The sequence below is a fragment of the Budorcas taxicolor genome, chromosome 2 (assembly GCF_023091745.1).
Source record: "Budorcas taxicolor isolate Tak-1 chromosome 2, Takin1.1, whole genome shotgun sequence".
NCBI classification, from domain to species: Eukaryota; Metazoa; Chordata; class Mammalia; order Artiodactyla; family Bovidae; genus Budorcas; species Budorcas taxicolor.
In genome coordinates, this window is record NC_068911.1 from 67,096,864 (window position 1) to 67,110,782 (window position 13,919).

General features: G+C 44.5%; 1 protein-coding gene across 1 annotated transcript in view; it reads left to right on the forward strand.

The window, feature by feature from the left end:
- The first annotated feature begins 9,910 nt into the window (after positions 1 to 9,910).
- The window catches only part of SP3 (Sp3 transcription factor), a 56,202-nt gene continuing 52,193 nt past the window's right edge, over positions 9,911 to 13,919 (forward strand). Inside the window, exons 1-4 of the mRNA XM_052652908.1 lie at positions 9,911 to 9,917; positions 10,088 to 10,207; positions 10,557 to 10,711; positions 11,197 to 11,331. Coding sequence (XP_052508868.1) covers positions 9,911 to 9,917; positions 10,088 to 10,207; positions 10,557 to 10,711; positions 11,197 to 11,331 — 417 coding nt within the window. The remainder of the gene's footprint in view (positions 9,918 to 10,087; positions 10,208 to 10,556; positions 10,712 to 11,196; positions 11,332 to 13,919) is intronic.

Here is a 13,919-nt window from a genome sequence, read left to right on the forward strand (position 1 = left end):
CTAGGAACATAAGCGCATAAGTGGCTTATTCAGTTCAGGGTGGAGGAAATATGAAGTAGGAAGATTATCTCACAGTACTATGTAATCACAATGTTCAAGTAGAGTGAAAGAGTAGAAACTCATTAGGTGAGTAAATAAACATGCTATAAATAAAATAATTCAAATGCTATGAGTAAGAAAGGAATATTGGCTATTGAATTTAAATATTAATATTTTAAGTAAAAACATTGTTTCTTTAGTATAGTAGACTAAGAAAATAACTCACTGAAATATGTATAATTAAAGGAAAAATAATGATGCTTTGGGAATTCCCTGGCAGTCCAGGGGTTAGGACTCTGAGCTCTCACTTTCAAGGGCCTGGGTTCAATCCCTGGCCCAGGAACTAAGTTTCCACAAGATGTGAGGTGGGGCCAAAAAAAAAATATATAATAATGACACTTGCTGTCAAGGATGATAGATCACTTGCGTTCTGGGTAGTGCATCAATACCAGAAATATATTAAATTAGGTTGTAGAGCCACTTAATTTATGTATTATGCTTTATCATTTACATATACATTGGACATATTTTATATATATCAAGTGGTATATAATAAAAATATTTAAAGATTTCATTACAAATTTTTGATGATTTGTTCAGCTGATCAATACTAGTTTTGTGACCTCATTACAATCAGCAGGTCGTATTATTAGCAGTTTCTTCATCAAAATAAGATGTCTGAAACTTTTACCTTAACAGAATCCAAATTTGTGGTGTATTGAAATCAGTGAGCCATTCAATAGATGTTTGTTGATTACCTTTTCTTTGCACAACAAATATAATTGTTTCTTGTACTTAAATACGTCTCTTTTGATAAAGTGTAAAAATCTAACCTTTTCTAAGAGATCTGTCACATGTGTATGGATGGCTGAGTTGCTCTGCTGTTCACCTGAAACTATCACATTGTTAATCAGCTTACTCTAATACAAAATAAAAAGTTTTAAAAAATCTAGCATTTTCTCTCTTGTTCTTTTTTGGTTACACCTTTATTTATTTGTTTATTTTTGTCTGTGCTGGGTCTTCGTTGCTGCGTGAGCTTTTCTCTAGTTGCACAACTCTCTGGTTGTGATGTGTGGACTTGTCATTGCAGTGGCCTCTCCTGTTGCACAGCACATCGAGGTCACTCAGTCGTGTCCGACTCTTTTGAGACCCCCATGGACCATAGCCTACCAGGCTCCTTCGTCCATGGGATTTTCCAGGCAAGAGTACTGCAGTGGGTTGCCACTGCCTTCTCCAGAGGACCTTCCGAACCCAGGGATTGAACCCGTATTTCCTGCACTGCAGACAGATGCTTTACCGTCTGAGCAGGCTCTAGAGCCTATTGGCTCAGCAGTTGTGGTTCCTGGGCTCTAGAGCACAGACTCGATAGTTGTGGAGCACTGGCTTAGTTGCTCCAAGGCATGGGGAATCTTCCCCCACCAGGGATCAAACTCATCTCCTGCATTAGCAGGCAGATTCTTTACCACTGAGCCACCAGGGAAGCCCTAGCATTTTCTTTTAATATCTGAAATTCAAATAAGTTAATGTCATACCTTAAAAAAACAAAAGTTCCAGTGGGACAAATGAAGAGCTGTTTTCTTTTCAAACCATACTCCTCTCCTTCCTTGAGAATCACTGCTTACAAGTCACAGGAAAAGGGTGAGATATCATGCTTGGGCACAAAATGTGTAGGATTTAAACAGTGATGACAACGTGTTTGTGAATTAAGCGTAATATTAAGGGCACACAGACAGTTAAAAGCGAGGGAAAAAAAATAAAAAATAAATAATAAAAGCGAGGGAATTACTAATTGCTGGAAGCAGTGGCTTTATGGAGACAAGGTTAAGGCTTGAACTGAGGCTTAAAGGCTTTTTAGAATTATCAAGAACACAGGAGAGAGGGCACGACAAGCCTGGTGATAAAGGTTCAGGCTTCCCTGATGGCTCAAATGGTAAAGAATCTGCCTGCAACGCAGGAGACCCGGGTTTGATCCCTGCGTCACGAAGATCCCCTGGAGAATGGAACGGCTAACCACTCCAGTATTCTTGCCTGGAGAATTCCATGGACAGAGAAGCCTGGTGGGCTACAGTCCATGGAGTCACAAAGAGTTGCACATGCCAGAGTGACTAACATAGGAAAGGAAACAAAAGGTTGGTATTCTCCATATTCTCTCTCTCTTGGTCTCTTCTTCTGTCTCAGACTTGGCTTGAAGTGCTACAGTGCAAGAAATATCCCATGCAAACTACTCCATACAATATTTTTGGGCTTCCCAGGTGGTGCTAGTGGTAAAGAACCTGCCTGCCAATGCAGAAGGCATATGAGATGTGGGTTCAATCACCGCACTGGGAAGATCTCCTAGAGGAGGGCATGGAAATCACTCCAGTTTCTGGCCTGGAGAATCCCATGGACAGAGAAGCCTGGTGGGCTACAGTTCATGGGGTCACAGAGAATTGGACACGACTGAGCAACTTAACACACAGCACAGAGTGATTACATATAGGGCAGTGAAGGGTTTTGAGACATACCCTTGTATAGGTTAGATAATGGGAATCACTAACATTTTTGAGGCAATGGAAGGTTAATTTAGGGGTGGGAGCAGGAAAGTCTGGAATACTATCTAGAGCTATAGAAGTCCAGACAGGGCAAAGCATGCTCTGATTTCTTTCAGAAGGAGCCAACTAACCCTCAGTGATTTCTCAATTTGGAAGATACTCCCCTATCAATGCATATAACCAGCTTTAGACTTTGTTATTTCTCTTCTATTTTATCTGAATGTGTGTATGTTTATCTTTCTTCTCATAAATGGATTATCTGCGGCTTGGAGGTAGGGGCTATGCGCTATCTTACGGAATTTGTTGTTCAGTCGCTATGTCGTGTCTGACTCTTCGCCACCCTATGGACTGCAGCACGCCAGGCCGCCCTCGTCATCTCCCGGAGTTCGACCAAGTTCATGTCCACTGAATCGGTTGGATTGATGCTATCCAATCATCTCATTCTCTGCCACCCTCTTCTTTGGCCTTCAGTCTTTCCCAGCATCAGGGTCTTTTCCAATGAGTTGGCTCCTTGCATCAGGTAGCCAAAGTATTGGAGCTTCAGCTTCAGCATCAGTCCTTCCCAGTAAATAGTCAGGATTGATTTCCCAAAGGATTGATTGGTTTGATCTCCTTGCTGTCCAAGGGACTCTCAAGAGTCTTTTCCAGCACCACAGTTCGAAAGCATCAATTCTTCGGCACTCAGCCTTCTTTATGGAATAAAGCTCAATAAATTACGTGGTTTCAGTGGGTAGCTGAAGGAGATTCTGCAGGAAAACTTGTTAGCACCTTGGAACTGGCTGCCAGTGAAAAAGAAAAGAGAGAAATGTGTCCAAGGCAATTTCATGTATGGGCATGTGAGAAAAGGATGAGGAAATTGCTGTCAGAGACAGGAATGTCACAGGGAGAAGGGATCTGGTTCTGTAGAAAGTTATGGGTTTAGCTTTGAACGTCCTGAGTTTGAGGTTAAAGAGACATTCCAGAGGAACTGACAGTGCTTGATGTAATGGAACTGGAACTCAGGGAACAGGAGACGATACAGAGCTTGGGGATTGAATTTAGAGACGGCTGAAGTTGCAGGAATGGTGGTGCTTCCTGGGGATGAGTTTGTTAAGAAAAGCTCAGGGAATCCAAACCCAAGTCTGGAGTAACGTTCATCACTTAGGGGCTGGAAGGAGCAAAAGAAACCCTAAAAGTACACTGGCAAGTATGGTAGTTAGTAGTCACATGTGACCATCTAAATTTAAATTATGTGTGCTCCTGCTCACTTGTGTCTGACTCTTTGGAGCCTCGTGGACTGCAGACCTCCAGACTCCTCTGTCCATGGAATTTTCCAGGGAAGAATACTGGAGTGGATTGCCATTTCTTACTCCACGGGATCTTTCCAATCCAGGGATCGAACCCTCACCTCTTTCGTCTCTTGCCTTGGCAGGTGGGTGCTTTACTACTAACGCCACCTGGGAAGCCCATAAATTTAAATTAATTAAAAACAATAAAAAAACTCATTTTGGGTCACAATAGCCACATTTCAAGTGCTCGCTAGTCACGTGTTAGTATAATGTAGTGGTTACTATAATGGATGGTGTCAACAAAATACTATCTTAAAGATTACAATGACTTCCTTATTGCCAAATCCATGGATTGCCCCTACCCTGATTCTCATTCTTTTTCAGCATTTGACACTGTTAATATTTCCTCCTTAAATTTTCTCCTCCCTTGAAAAGTCACCTGGCCTCTGACTTTCTCTCAAATGAGTATTTCTCTATATCTTTGTAATGGTGTCCAATAAAACAATCTATGATGCTCAGCCCCATCCAGGAGCCCCACTCAAAGTCCACTCATTAGAACAAAAGATACTCCTATCATCCAGGAAATTTCGAGGGATTTAGGAGCTCTGTGTCAAGATACAGGGTAAAAGACCAAATATTTGAACAAAAGATGCTCCTAGTGCCCTTATCACTCAGGGAATCACAAGATGTTAGGAGCTCTGTGCCAGGAAGGAGGGGTGGATGCGGGGACAGAGAGCAATATGTCTATTTTCTGTTATTTTATAGGCTCCCAACTCCCTGACCTGCATTTGCTTCTCTTTTTAGCTATGGGTTTAAGTCCATAATAGGCTGTTGGATATCTCATGGATATCCTGCTAGCACCTCCAACTCAACACATCTAAAATCAAACTCATGATTGTTCATCCCATACTCATTCAGTTTTTTATGTTCTTTATTCCAGCTCATCTTTCCAGTTACTAAAGCTGGAAAACTTAGTCATATGTGAATCATTCTCTCCCTCCCCTCTACCCCTTCAGTCAATCAGCTGCCTGGCCGTGCTGATTTACTACCTCTACCATACACTCGTGTATTAATTTATTCTTTTTTGTTTAAAATAATGATTATGAAATATTTAGGCAAACAGGGTAGTAATAAACAACACTAGCATAAAATAGTATACTCAGCTTAGCTTAAGCAAAACTTGCAAATGCAAACAAAGAAAGTGAAAGTGAAAGTGAAGTCGCTCAGTCGTGTCCCACTCTTTGCGACCCCATGGACTGTAGCCTATCAGGCTCCTCCATCCATGGGATTCTCCAGGCAAGAGTGCTGGAGTGGATTGCCATTTCCTTCTCCAGGGGATCTTCCCGACCCAGGTCTCCCACATTGCAGGCAGACGCTTTACCTTCTGAGCCACCAAGCCCTTGGCAAATCCATTCAGATCCCATCCTCTTCTCCATGCCAAGGGGGATCCCCATTTAAAATTTAGATTCATCATTCCCATGCAAGATTTATAGTTCTTCTCTACATGTATCCACATATGGCATAGATATATGTTGTGTTTTTAAACCTTAGGTAATTGTGGTATTCTGTTTATCCTATTATAAGTTTTTTCACTTTTTATTATTTTTGAGATTTATCTTTGATGAATTACCTGGTGGGCTGCCGTCTGTGGGGTCGCACACTGACGTGACTTAGCAGCAGCAGCAGCAGCAACACAGATTATTAAAGATGTTGAAATACATAATCCATCTTTTCTTGGAAAACTACAACAACTTAGAAATATGTCAGTGGACTAAGCTTCCTGGACTGACATGAAGATGACTTTAGAAGTGTTGCAAATAATTGAGAAAATTTAGAATACCCAGGGATGGCAATAGCCTGGATAAAGAGAATGGGATTTCATGAATTATAATAATATCTGTTCCTTTTGCACCACGGTGATATCAGTATGGAGCTTTAATGAAAACGAGGGTCTAACTCAGTTGGAAAAGGTAATCTTGAAAGAGGTGAGCTATCATTAGGTCAAAGAAATTTTATCATATAGTATTTATTGGTTAATTGTAATTTTTTTATTCATCATTCATTTTTCCACAAGATAATAGTCTTGACAGTTTTTTGGTTTAGTATTAATTAAACATCCACAGCGTGTTCTGTATTGGTTAGAGCATTCAAAATATATGACCCCTAACACAAGTAGTTCACATTCTAAGATTTGCTTTAAAAATGATTGCCATTATAAATATGTATTTTTTTACCTACTTTATTGTTTTCTTTATTTTTTCTCATCTCTTTATTTTTTACATAATGGATAAGTCTCTTAAGCTGATCATTTAAGACTTGATATGTTGATTTGTGAGACTGACATGTGGATTTAAAGCCTGACTCCGCTATTTATTTGAAAATGACACTAAGTCTCAAAACCTTGCTAGCCTCAGTTTCCTCATCTATAGAATGATGAACCCATGATACTTATGATACTCATGATTCTTAGGGTTGTGGTGGTTAAAGATGCAAAGGAGTTGGCACATAGCAAAAGCTCAAAAGTGTTAGTTCTAAGGGATAAGGCTTTTGAGGCGTATTTTTGAGAAAGCAGGGAAGATGTGAAATATGAAAGAGGTTAAGTACACCTAGTCAATCTCAACTAGAATATTCCTGAAATATGTTAGTGATTACGTAAGGCGAACAAGTTGAAGATTCTTGAAATCCAGTGTGCACAGGTTAAAGAGATTCAGAGGTAGGTAAAAGGTGGATCAGGATCATAGGAACAAAGGTTATGTTAAGTAGACATGGATTTAGGTGCAACTATACAAAATTGCCAGAGAAGTCAATGGCACCCCACTCCAGTACTCTTGCCTGGAGAATCCCATGGACAGAGGAGGCTGGTAGGCTACAGTCCATGGGTTCCCTAAGAGTCGGACACGACTAAGCGACTTCACTTTCACTTTCATGCATTGGAGAAGGAAACAGCAACCCACTCGTGTTCTTGCCTGGAGAATCCCAGGGACGGGGGAGCCTGGTGGGCTGCCGTCTATGAGGTCGCACAGAGTTGGACATGACTGAGGTGACTTAGCAGCAGCAGCAGCAGCATACAAAATTGCCACCTTTTTAGACAACAATGGGTGAATACTGGTAATTTTATATTGTTCACTTAATAGATGTTCAGAAGGGAAGAAAGGTAGTAGGGACTGTGAAGGAAAGGGGGTCCTTTAGGTGTGGTGCAGTTAACCAGGGCTGTCGCTGCTTTTAATACAGAATGGCTAGGCTCTTGCAGATGTGAATCAAGTATTATTTAGTGGCTTTTCTTTGGAAAGAAAAAGGGTACTGGATGAAGATGGGTGACAGAGTTCATGACAGTGGGTCTATAGAAGTCTTTGAGGCACTCTGACATTCACCATAGTTTCCAAAAGATTTAACTTATAAAAACACATATAAGATTAAAAAAAATAAGTGAGGAAACTGAGAAAAAGGGAAAATAAAGTGACATTCAGATCTCCTGCTGTGATGTAAACAGTGGCCAGCAAGAGGTTCCTCAAATCATCTTTGGAAAGAGGACAGTATAAATAATACCTAGCACAGTGATCCATTTCTGATAAGCAAGTGCGATTTCTGAGTTCCTATGTAACGTAACAGCGGGTACCTTTGAGAAGCTATCTTCCACAGAGAAAATACCTTTTAATTAACACAGACTGCATTTCAAGATTTGGCTACAGTACTGAAATAGCTAAGAGAACATGTTCTTTTCAGAGACTACCTTCATGTCCAGCTTTCTTAAGATATTCCACAAGTAACTCTTTTCAGTGTGGTCTGAGCAGGTCCTCTGAATCTGATCATGTAGTAGTGATACTTTTGGTAGTTGAGTCTCTTAAAAGCACTGTAGTTATAAAAGTAGAATAGTTAGCTCTGGTAGGTTGCTAGGGTTTTTTCAATTAGATTACATGAAGTGTTTCTGCATCTTGTCAGAATGGTCTATGGACCAAAAACGTTTGAAAATGATTTTTTTTTTCATTTCCAATTGTCAATTGGTATCACTGAGGAAACGAACTGAGTTTCTGTGGCCAAGTACTTTGCTTCCTATGGGTGGCTAGACTAAGGCTTTGTGAAAGGGGCATGGAAGTCCTATGCTTAGACTCATAAACCACATCCCCATTCCTAGAAAAGCACCTAAAAATGTACTATTCTCTACCCAATACATCCACGTAAGTAGAAAAAGTGACAATGCTGTGACTTCCCTCCCTCTCTCCCACTCCACTAGTTTTCACTTGTCCTCCCTCAAGCTTTCCATCTCTTTTTCAATTATCAGCTTATTCTATAACACCTTCAGAATTTAAGTATAAAATGGTACAGGGTTTATACAATTTGCTTTAAAAAGTGATTCTTGTACTTATATAAGACCCAAAATTGTGTTAGATCAACTTCATTCGTGGATTCAGAACTTTTTTCGTTTTTGCCTGTTTGTGGTTTTTAAGTAATTTCCTTGGAAATTCTATCTTTTGCACAACTAAGAGCCCATTAATCATACAATGTTTCTGATTCAGTGAGCAGAAGATGGAAATAGAAGAAATGAGATGCAAACTCAGTTTTTCATATAAGGGTTTTTAAATTCTTGTCAGTGCACACAAAACCTTGTTCAAGTCTTTGGACTTTACAACTCCAGCCCCCAGTACAACTTTATTTACCAAACAATCACAATTGGAACACTAATTTTTGGAGCCAGAGTTCTAATAAAAAGTGTATTGTGGGCAGCATATCCAAAATGAGTTTAACCTCTTTCTTGGCAATTAGATCCAGTGTGTAATAGGCAGAGATGTCTCTTGGCAAAACATACAGATAAAATTGACGATTTCTCCTACCCCGGATGACATCAAGGTATCATGGATGCCAAAGAGCAAAGGTGTGTTAACCTAGCCAGAAAGTGAAACGAGATTTCAAATGAATGGTCCAAGAAAAAAAAAAGATACTTCACTGAGATTCACTATTTTAAAAATGTTGGCAATTATTGCTGGGCTTTTTCAGATATTTCACTTGCTACCAAGACGATTAAATAATGTTTGTGCAACAAAATGATTATGTGACTGAATTTTTTTTTAAGGATTCTGTCCTTTTGAATATATACACTATATGTTAAATGAAATATACTTGTCTGTTTCAGTGCCACTGGCCAGAATGAAAGCTCTCCTATCTGTGAGGTGAATTTCCAAGATTCCTGTTTAAAATGCCTGCTTCCAGGGTACGTAAAAGTGGAAGACAGTTTGGCAACCAGGGGCAAAAGGCGATGAGAACGAGGTGGCTCAGACTGAATCTAAGAGCTGAACGTGTGTGAGAGAAAATCCTCCTCCAGCCTCGGAGGGGGTGTCTCCCCCAATACCAGCTCCCTCCCCCCGGGCTGGCGGGGCGGGCCTGGTTTGCTCAGTAGCAGCAGCGGCCGCAGCAGCAGCCCCGGGGCTGAGCGGCAGCGGCCTCCCGGCAGCGAAGGGAAGCGGCGGCTCGGAGAGCGAGAGGCCCTGGGGAGATCCGGCTACTGCCAGGATGGAGGAAGCGCCGAGTGGAGCCCGAGCCTTCGGGGACGGGATCTCCAACCCAGCTCAGCTCCCCCACGGCTTGCCGGGGCGTGCTCCGAGAGCCTACAAGGTGGAAGAGGCCTGCGTTTTGCCCTGGCAGCGGCAGCCGACGAACGAGGCGGGCACAGCGGGGTAACAGGCTAGCTTTGGCCGCTCTCGGGAACCTACGCCGCCACGGCCGCTCATTGTCTCTCCCCTTCCACCCGAGGGGCAAACAGGAAGCGTGCCGCCAGGCAGAGTGACGGACGGGCGTCTGGGCCAATGAGAGCTGGCGACGAAGAGCGTGATGGCAAATGAGCGCGGAGAAGAGGGGCGGAACTTCCGGGCGGGCTGTCACCCTCTTCCCCCCTTTTGGGCTGGAGGCTCCACCTTTTGTGTTTCCCGCACAGTCAATCAAAATAGGAAAAAAAAATCCCCGGACCGCTCCGGCCGTGTCCGCCGCCGCTTCCCGCATCCTCTCCCGCCGCCGCCGCCTTCGCTCCTCACCATGTGTAAGGCGGCGGGGAGCCCCGCCTGAGGTGCTCTATAACACACTATGACCGGTACGTAAAACCGAGAGAGAGCAACCCTTGCTGCTGCCGTCGCCGCCGCTGCCGCCGACAACAGCCAGCCGGGGGCTGCCTCTGCCGGCTCCCGGCCCTCTGTGTGCGACGGAGTGTCTGTGAGAGGCAGAAAGCCGCAATCCCCTCCGCCTTCCTCCCCTCCCCGCCAGCTACCGTCCACCCTTCAAGCCCCAGCAACGCAGTGTCCCTGCCGGGCCCGGGGCGGGCGGCCCGGTCCGCCGGGAGCGCATCCCCCTGTGTGCGGGCGCGGGCGGCGGTCGGGCGGGCGTGTGAGTGACTGACGGTGCGAGAGGAGCGAGCGCGAGTGAGAGCGAGCGGCGCGAAGGGAAAGGGGAGGAGAGGAGAGGAGAGGGGGCAGGGGCAGCGCGGGGAGGAGGAGGAGGAGGGAAAGAGGAGGAGGAGGAGGGTTACAGGCAGCGGCGGGCGGGGGCAGCAGCAGGAGGGGAGGAGGGAGCCGCCGCCGCCGCCGCCGCCGCCGCCGCCGCCGGGGGGCGGGTGGGGGAGGGGAAGGGGACTCGGTCCGGGCTTTCGGAGTAATTTCGCCTCGGCCCGCGGGCCCCCTCCCTCTCCTCCACCCGCCTTCCTCCCCACCCCCACCCCCCCGCGCTGTGCCTGCAGCTCCCGAAAAGCCCGTGAAACAAGAGGAAATGGCTGCCTTGGACGTGGACAGCGGCGGCGGCGGCGGCGGCCACGGCGAGTATCTGCAGCAGCAGCAGCAGCAGCAGCAGCAGCACGGAAACGGCGCGGTGGCGGCGCCGGCGGCGGCGGCCCAGGTGAGGAGCGGCTTAGCCCCGGCCCGGCTCCCCCCTCGCGCCGCTTTCTCCTCCCCTCGCCTCTCCCCTCCCTCCGCGCCTCTCTCCTCCCCTCCCCCCGCCCCGGGAGCTGCCCGCCCGAGGCGCCAACGCTCCGACCCCGCCCGCGCTCCCCCGCCCGCCGCCTTTTTGTGTGAGAGAGTGAGTGTGTGTGTGCGTGCTTGTGAGAGTGTGCGCCCTCCCGGGGGTGGGTTCCGGGCGGAAGGTGGAGGCCCGGCGCGCAGTCCGCCGCGCGCCTTCCCGCGGCCGGTGCGGCCGGTGTGCGTGCGAGCGGGAGGGCGCGAGCCGGAGTCGCGGAGGAGGAGGAGGAGGAGGAGAGCGCGGGCTGGCGCTCGCCCGGGCGCTGCCTGCGAGGCCAGAGTCGCACTTCCTGTGCGAGCGGCGGCCCGGCCCTAACCGCCACCCCCTCCCCTGTCTCCCTCTCTGAACCCGCCCATCGGGGGTAGGACACTCAGCCGTCACCGCTCGCTCTGCTGGCCGCTACCTGCAGCAAGATAGGGCCGCCATCGCCGGGCGACGACGAGGAGGAGGCGGCCGCCGCAGCCGGGGCCCCCGCCGCCGCCGCCGCCGCCGCCGGAGCGGTAAGTCTCGCGCGCGCGGCCCGCCCCCGCCGAGGCCCAGCGCCCGCCATCCCGGGCCCGCGGCGCGCCCGCCCGCCCTCCAGGCCTCCCAGGCGCCCGCGCCTGCCGCGAGACGGACGGCCGCGCGGCCGGGGCACCCTTTACTGCTCTTTGGCGTGCTTGGTTTGGATCAGAAGCCAGCCCAGGCTTTCTCTAAATTGTCACTGCAGCACCTCCATCCACATTCACTACAAAATGAAGTCTGAGAGGGTGGGGGTAGAGGCCTCCAAAATGGATGTTTGAGCAATTCATATCAGTGCTGAAAACTCCTTCGCCGAACGCTACAAAAATTTCAAGCACAGCCTATCGGCCATAGATAGTATCAACTACAGAGCCAGTGTCTTTAGCTTCTAGTGTTTTTTGGACTTGGAGCTTTTTTTTGCTGGGAGTTACTAGATCTTACTGACTTAAATGTTAAATTTTTTTTCTTTAAAGGAATGAAGGTTTACTCTTGTATACAGGAACGAACACCTTTTGAGTGCTTTTTTAATGGCCGTTCCAAATCGAATTTTAGTTTTTGCAGGCTACTTAAATTTGCAGTAATTGTTCTTAAATGGAGTTTAAGTGATCGTTGGAATCGGTGAAGTTATTTAGATAATATTTTGGTTTTTAAGTTGAATAAGAAGAAACAGAAGTATGTGTAAGGGATTATATTTACACGAATACTAATGCAACCATGCTTACAGTTGAATTTGGTTGGCAAAGCTATATTTTCATTTATTGTGGTTGCTAGTCTGATGGAATGTGGTGGGATTCTTTTTGGGTTTTTAGTTTGTCTGGGGCAGGGGGAGGAGCTGGTCAGAGTTGGAGGAGGGCTTAATACAAATTAGCTATAAACAGTTTTTTAAGATTATTGTGAAGATTACATTCGTTTGAATCTTTGTTGTTGCATTAGTTTAACATGTAGATGTGTTCACTTGTTAAAATAATTGAAACCGCTAATGTGTTTTTTTAATGTGGATTATAGGAATTGGTCTGTGTTTAATATTTTGAATTGTCACTGTAGATGAAAAAGTTTGTTGTAGTGTGCAGGAAATTCTTAGTATTCCACGACATTAAACGTGAAGCTGTTGTTCAGCTGAATAATTATTGTGAAATATTGTATTTGTAATTTTAATGCTTGAAATTATACTGTAGAGGGATGTGAATAGATTTACTGACTTAAAAGTATGATTTTAGGTTTTGTTCTTTTGTAACCAGGTTGAAATGTAAAGGTGTAAAATTGTGTATATGAGATGCATTGTTACTTTTAAACAAATTTATGAATTGGTAAACCTCTTTTATGAACTATGTCCCTTTAGGCCCACAGTGCCAAAAAAAAAAAAAAGTTAAAAAACACTACATGAGTAAAATTGCAAGGCAGATTGCTTCTACTTATCTTTTTAAGTATTTCAAATAAGAACAAAAAACTTTTTGTAACTGCAGCTTAACCAAGTTTAGGTATCAGCTCAGTGATTGAGGGGGGAGAGAAGTGAAGGAGGAAGTTAGCAGGATATATGTGTGTGTGTGTGTGTGTGTATATATGTGTGTGTATATATATATATATATATATATATATGTAAGTCTAACAGGAGGAATAGAACACTGTCTCCTGCTTTAGCCTACTGTGGCCTTAGACTTGTAGGGAAGTTGTTTCCCTGCCTCTTCAGCTCCTCCTCTGAACTACCAAATCTCTACTGACATCACATTTCCCGCCAGATGAACATGAACCACAATCACTCTAAACACTTTTTCTTTGTATGTTTGACATCTGTGCATAAAATTTTTCACTGAGTAAAAATTAGCATGACTGTCTTGAGTGTGTTTGCCTTAGCAAACGGGAAAATTATTTTTCCAGTTCAAAAATGAATTTTGGATATGGACATCTCAGTAGATAAGAAGTTTTAAGTGATTTCATAGTTTTCCCCACTTTAAAAATGTGCTTGGATATTGTGACTTCCCTCAAATTACTAGGAATTATGAGAGATTTACGGAGAGCTTTTGTAAGTGTGCTCTCTAAAAATTTTATTTTGGGTTTATTTCGTATTTATAGAAAAGTTGCAAAGACAGAACTGAAAGTTACCTTTTATCCTTCACCCAGCTTCCTCTAATAATTAATATAACTAACCATGGTTCATTTGTCAAAACTAGAAAATTAACATTGGTAATGTTATTAATCATAGACTTTTTTCTGATATCACTCCATTTTCTGTTCTAGGATCCAATTCAGGATACCACATTTCGTATAGTATTACTGTGTTTAAGGTCAAGTTTGAAATATACAGCTTTCTACTTTAAAGTTTTTAATATGCAACTTTATACTAGTTTGATATTTTAGGATTAAAGGGGCATTGAAAAGCCAATAGCTGAACTACAGATTTGTTTTACATATTTTCAGTTCAGAATTTGTTATGATTTGTGTTCATTCTGGATCCTGGCCAAGAATTTTTGGCACCCTCAGTATAGTGCTGAATAGGTCTAATCACAAAGTAGTCTCACCTGTAATGTCCCACAGCATAGACTCTCAAAATTGATTTGATGGCAAGATTTTTATGTTTTATTATTTAAAG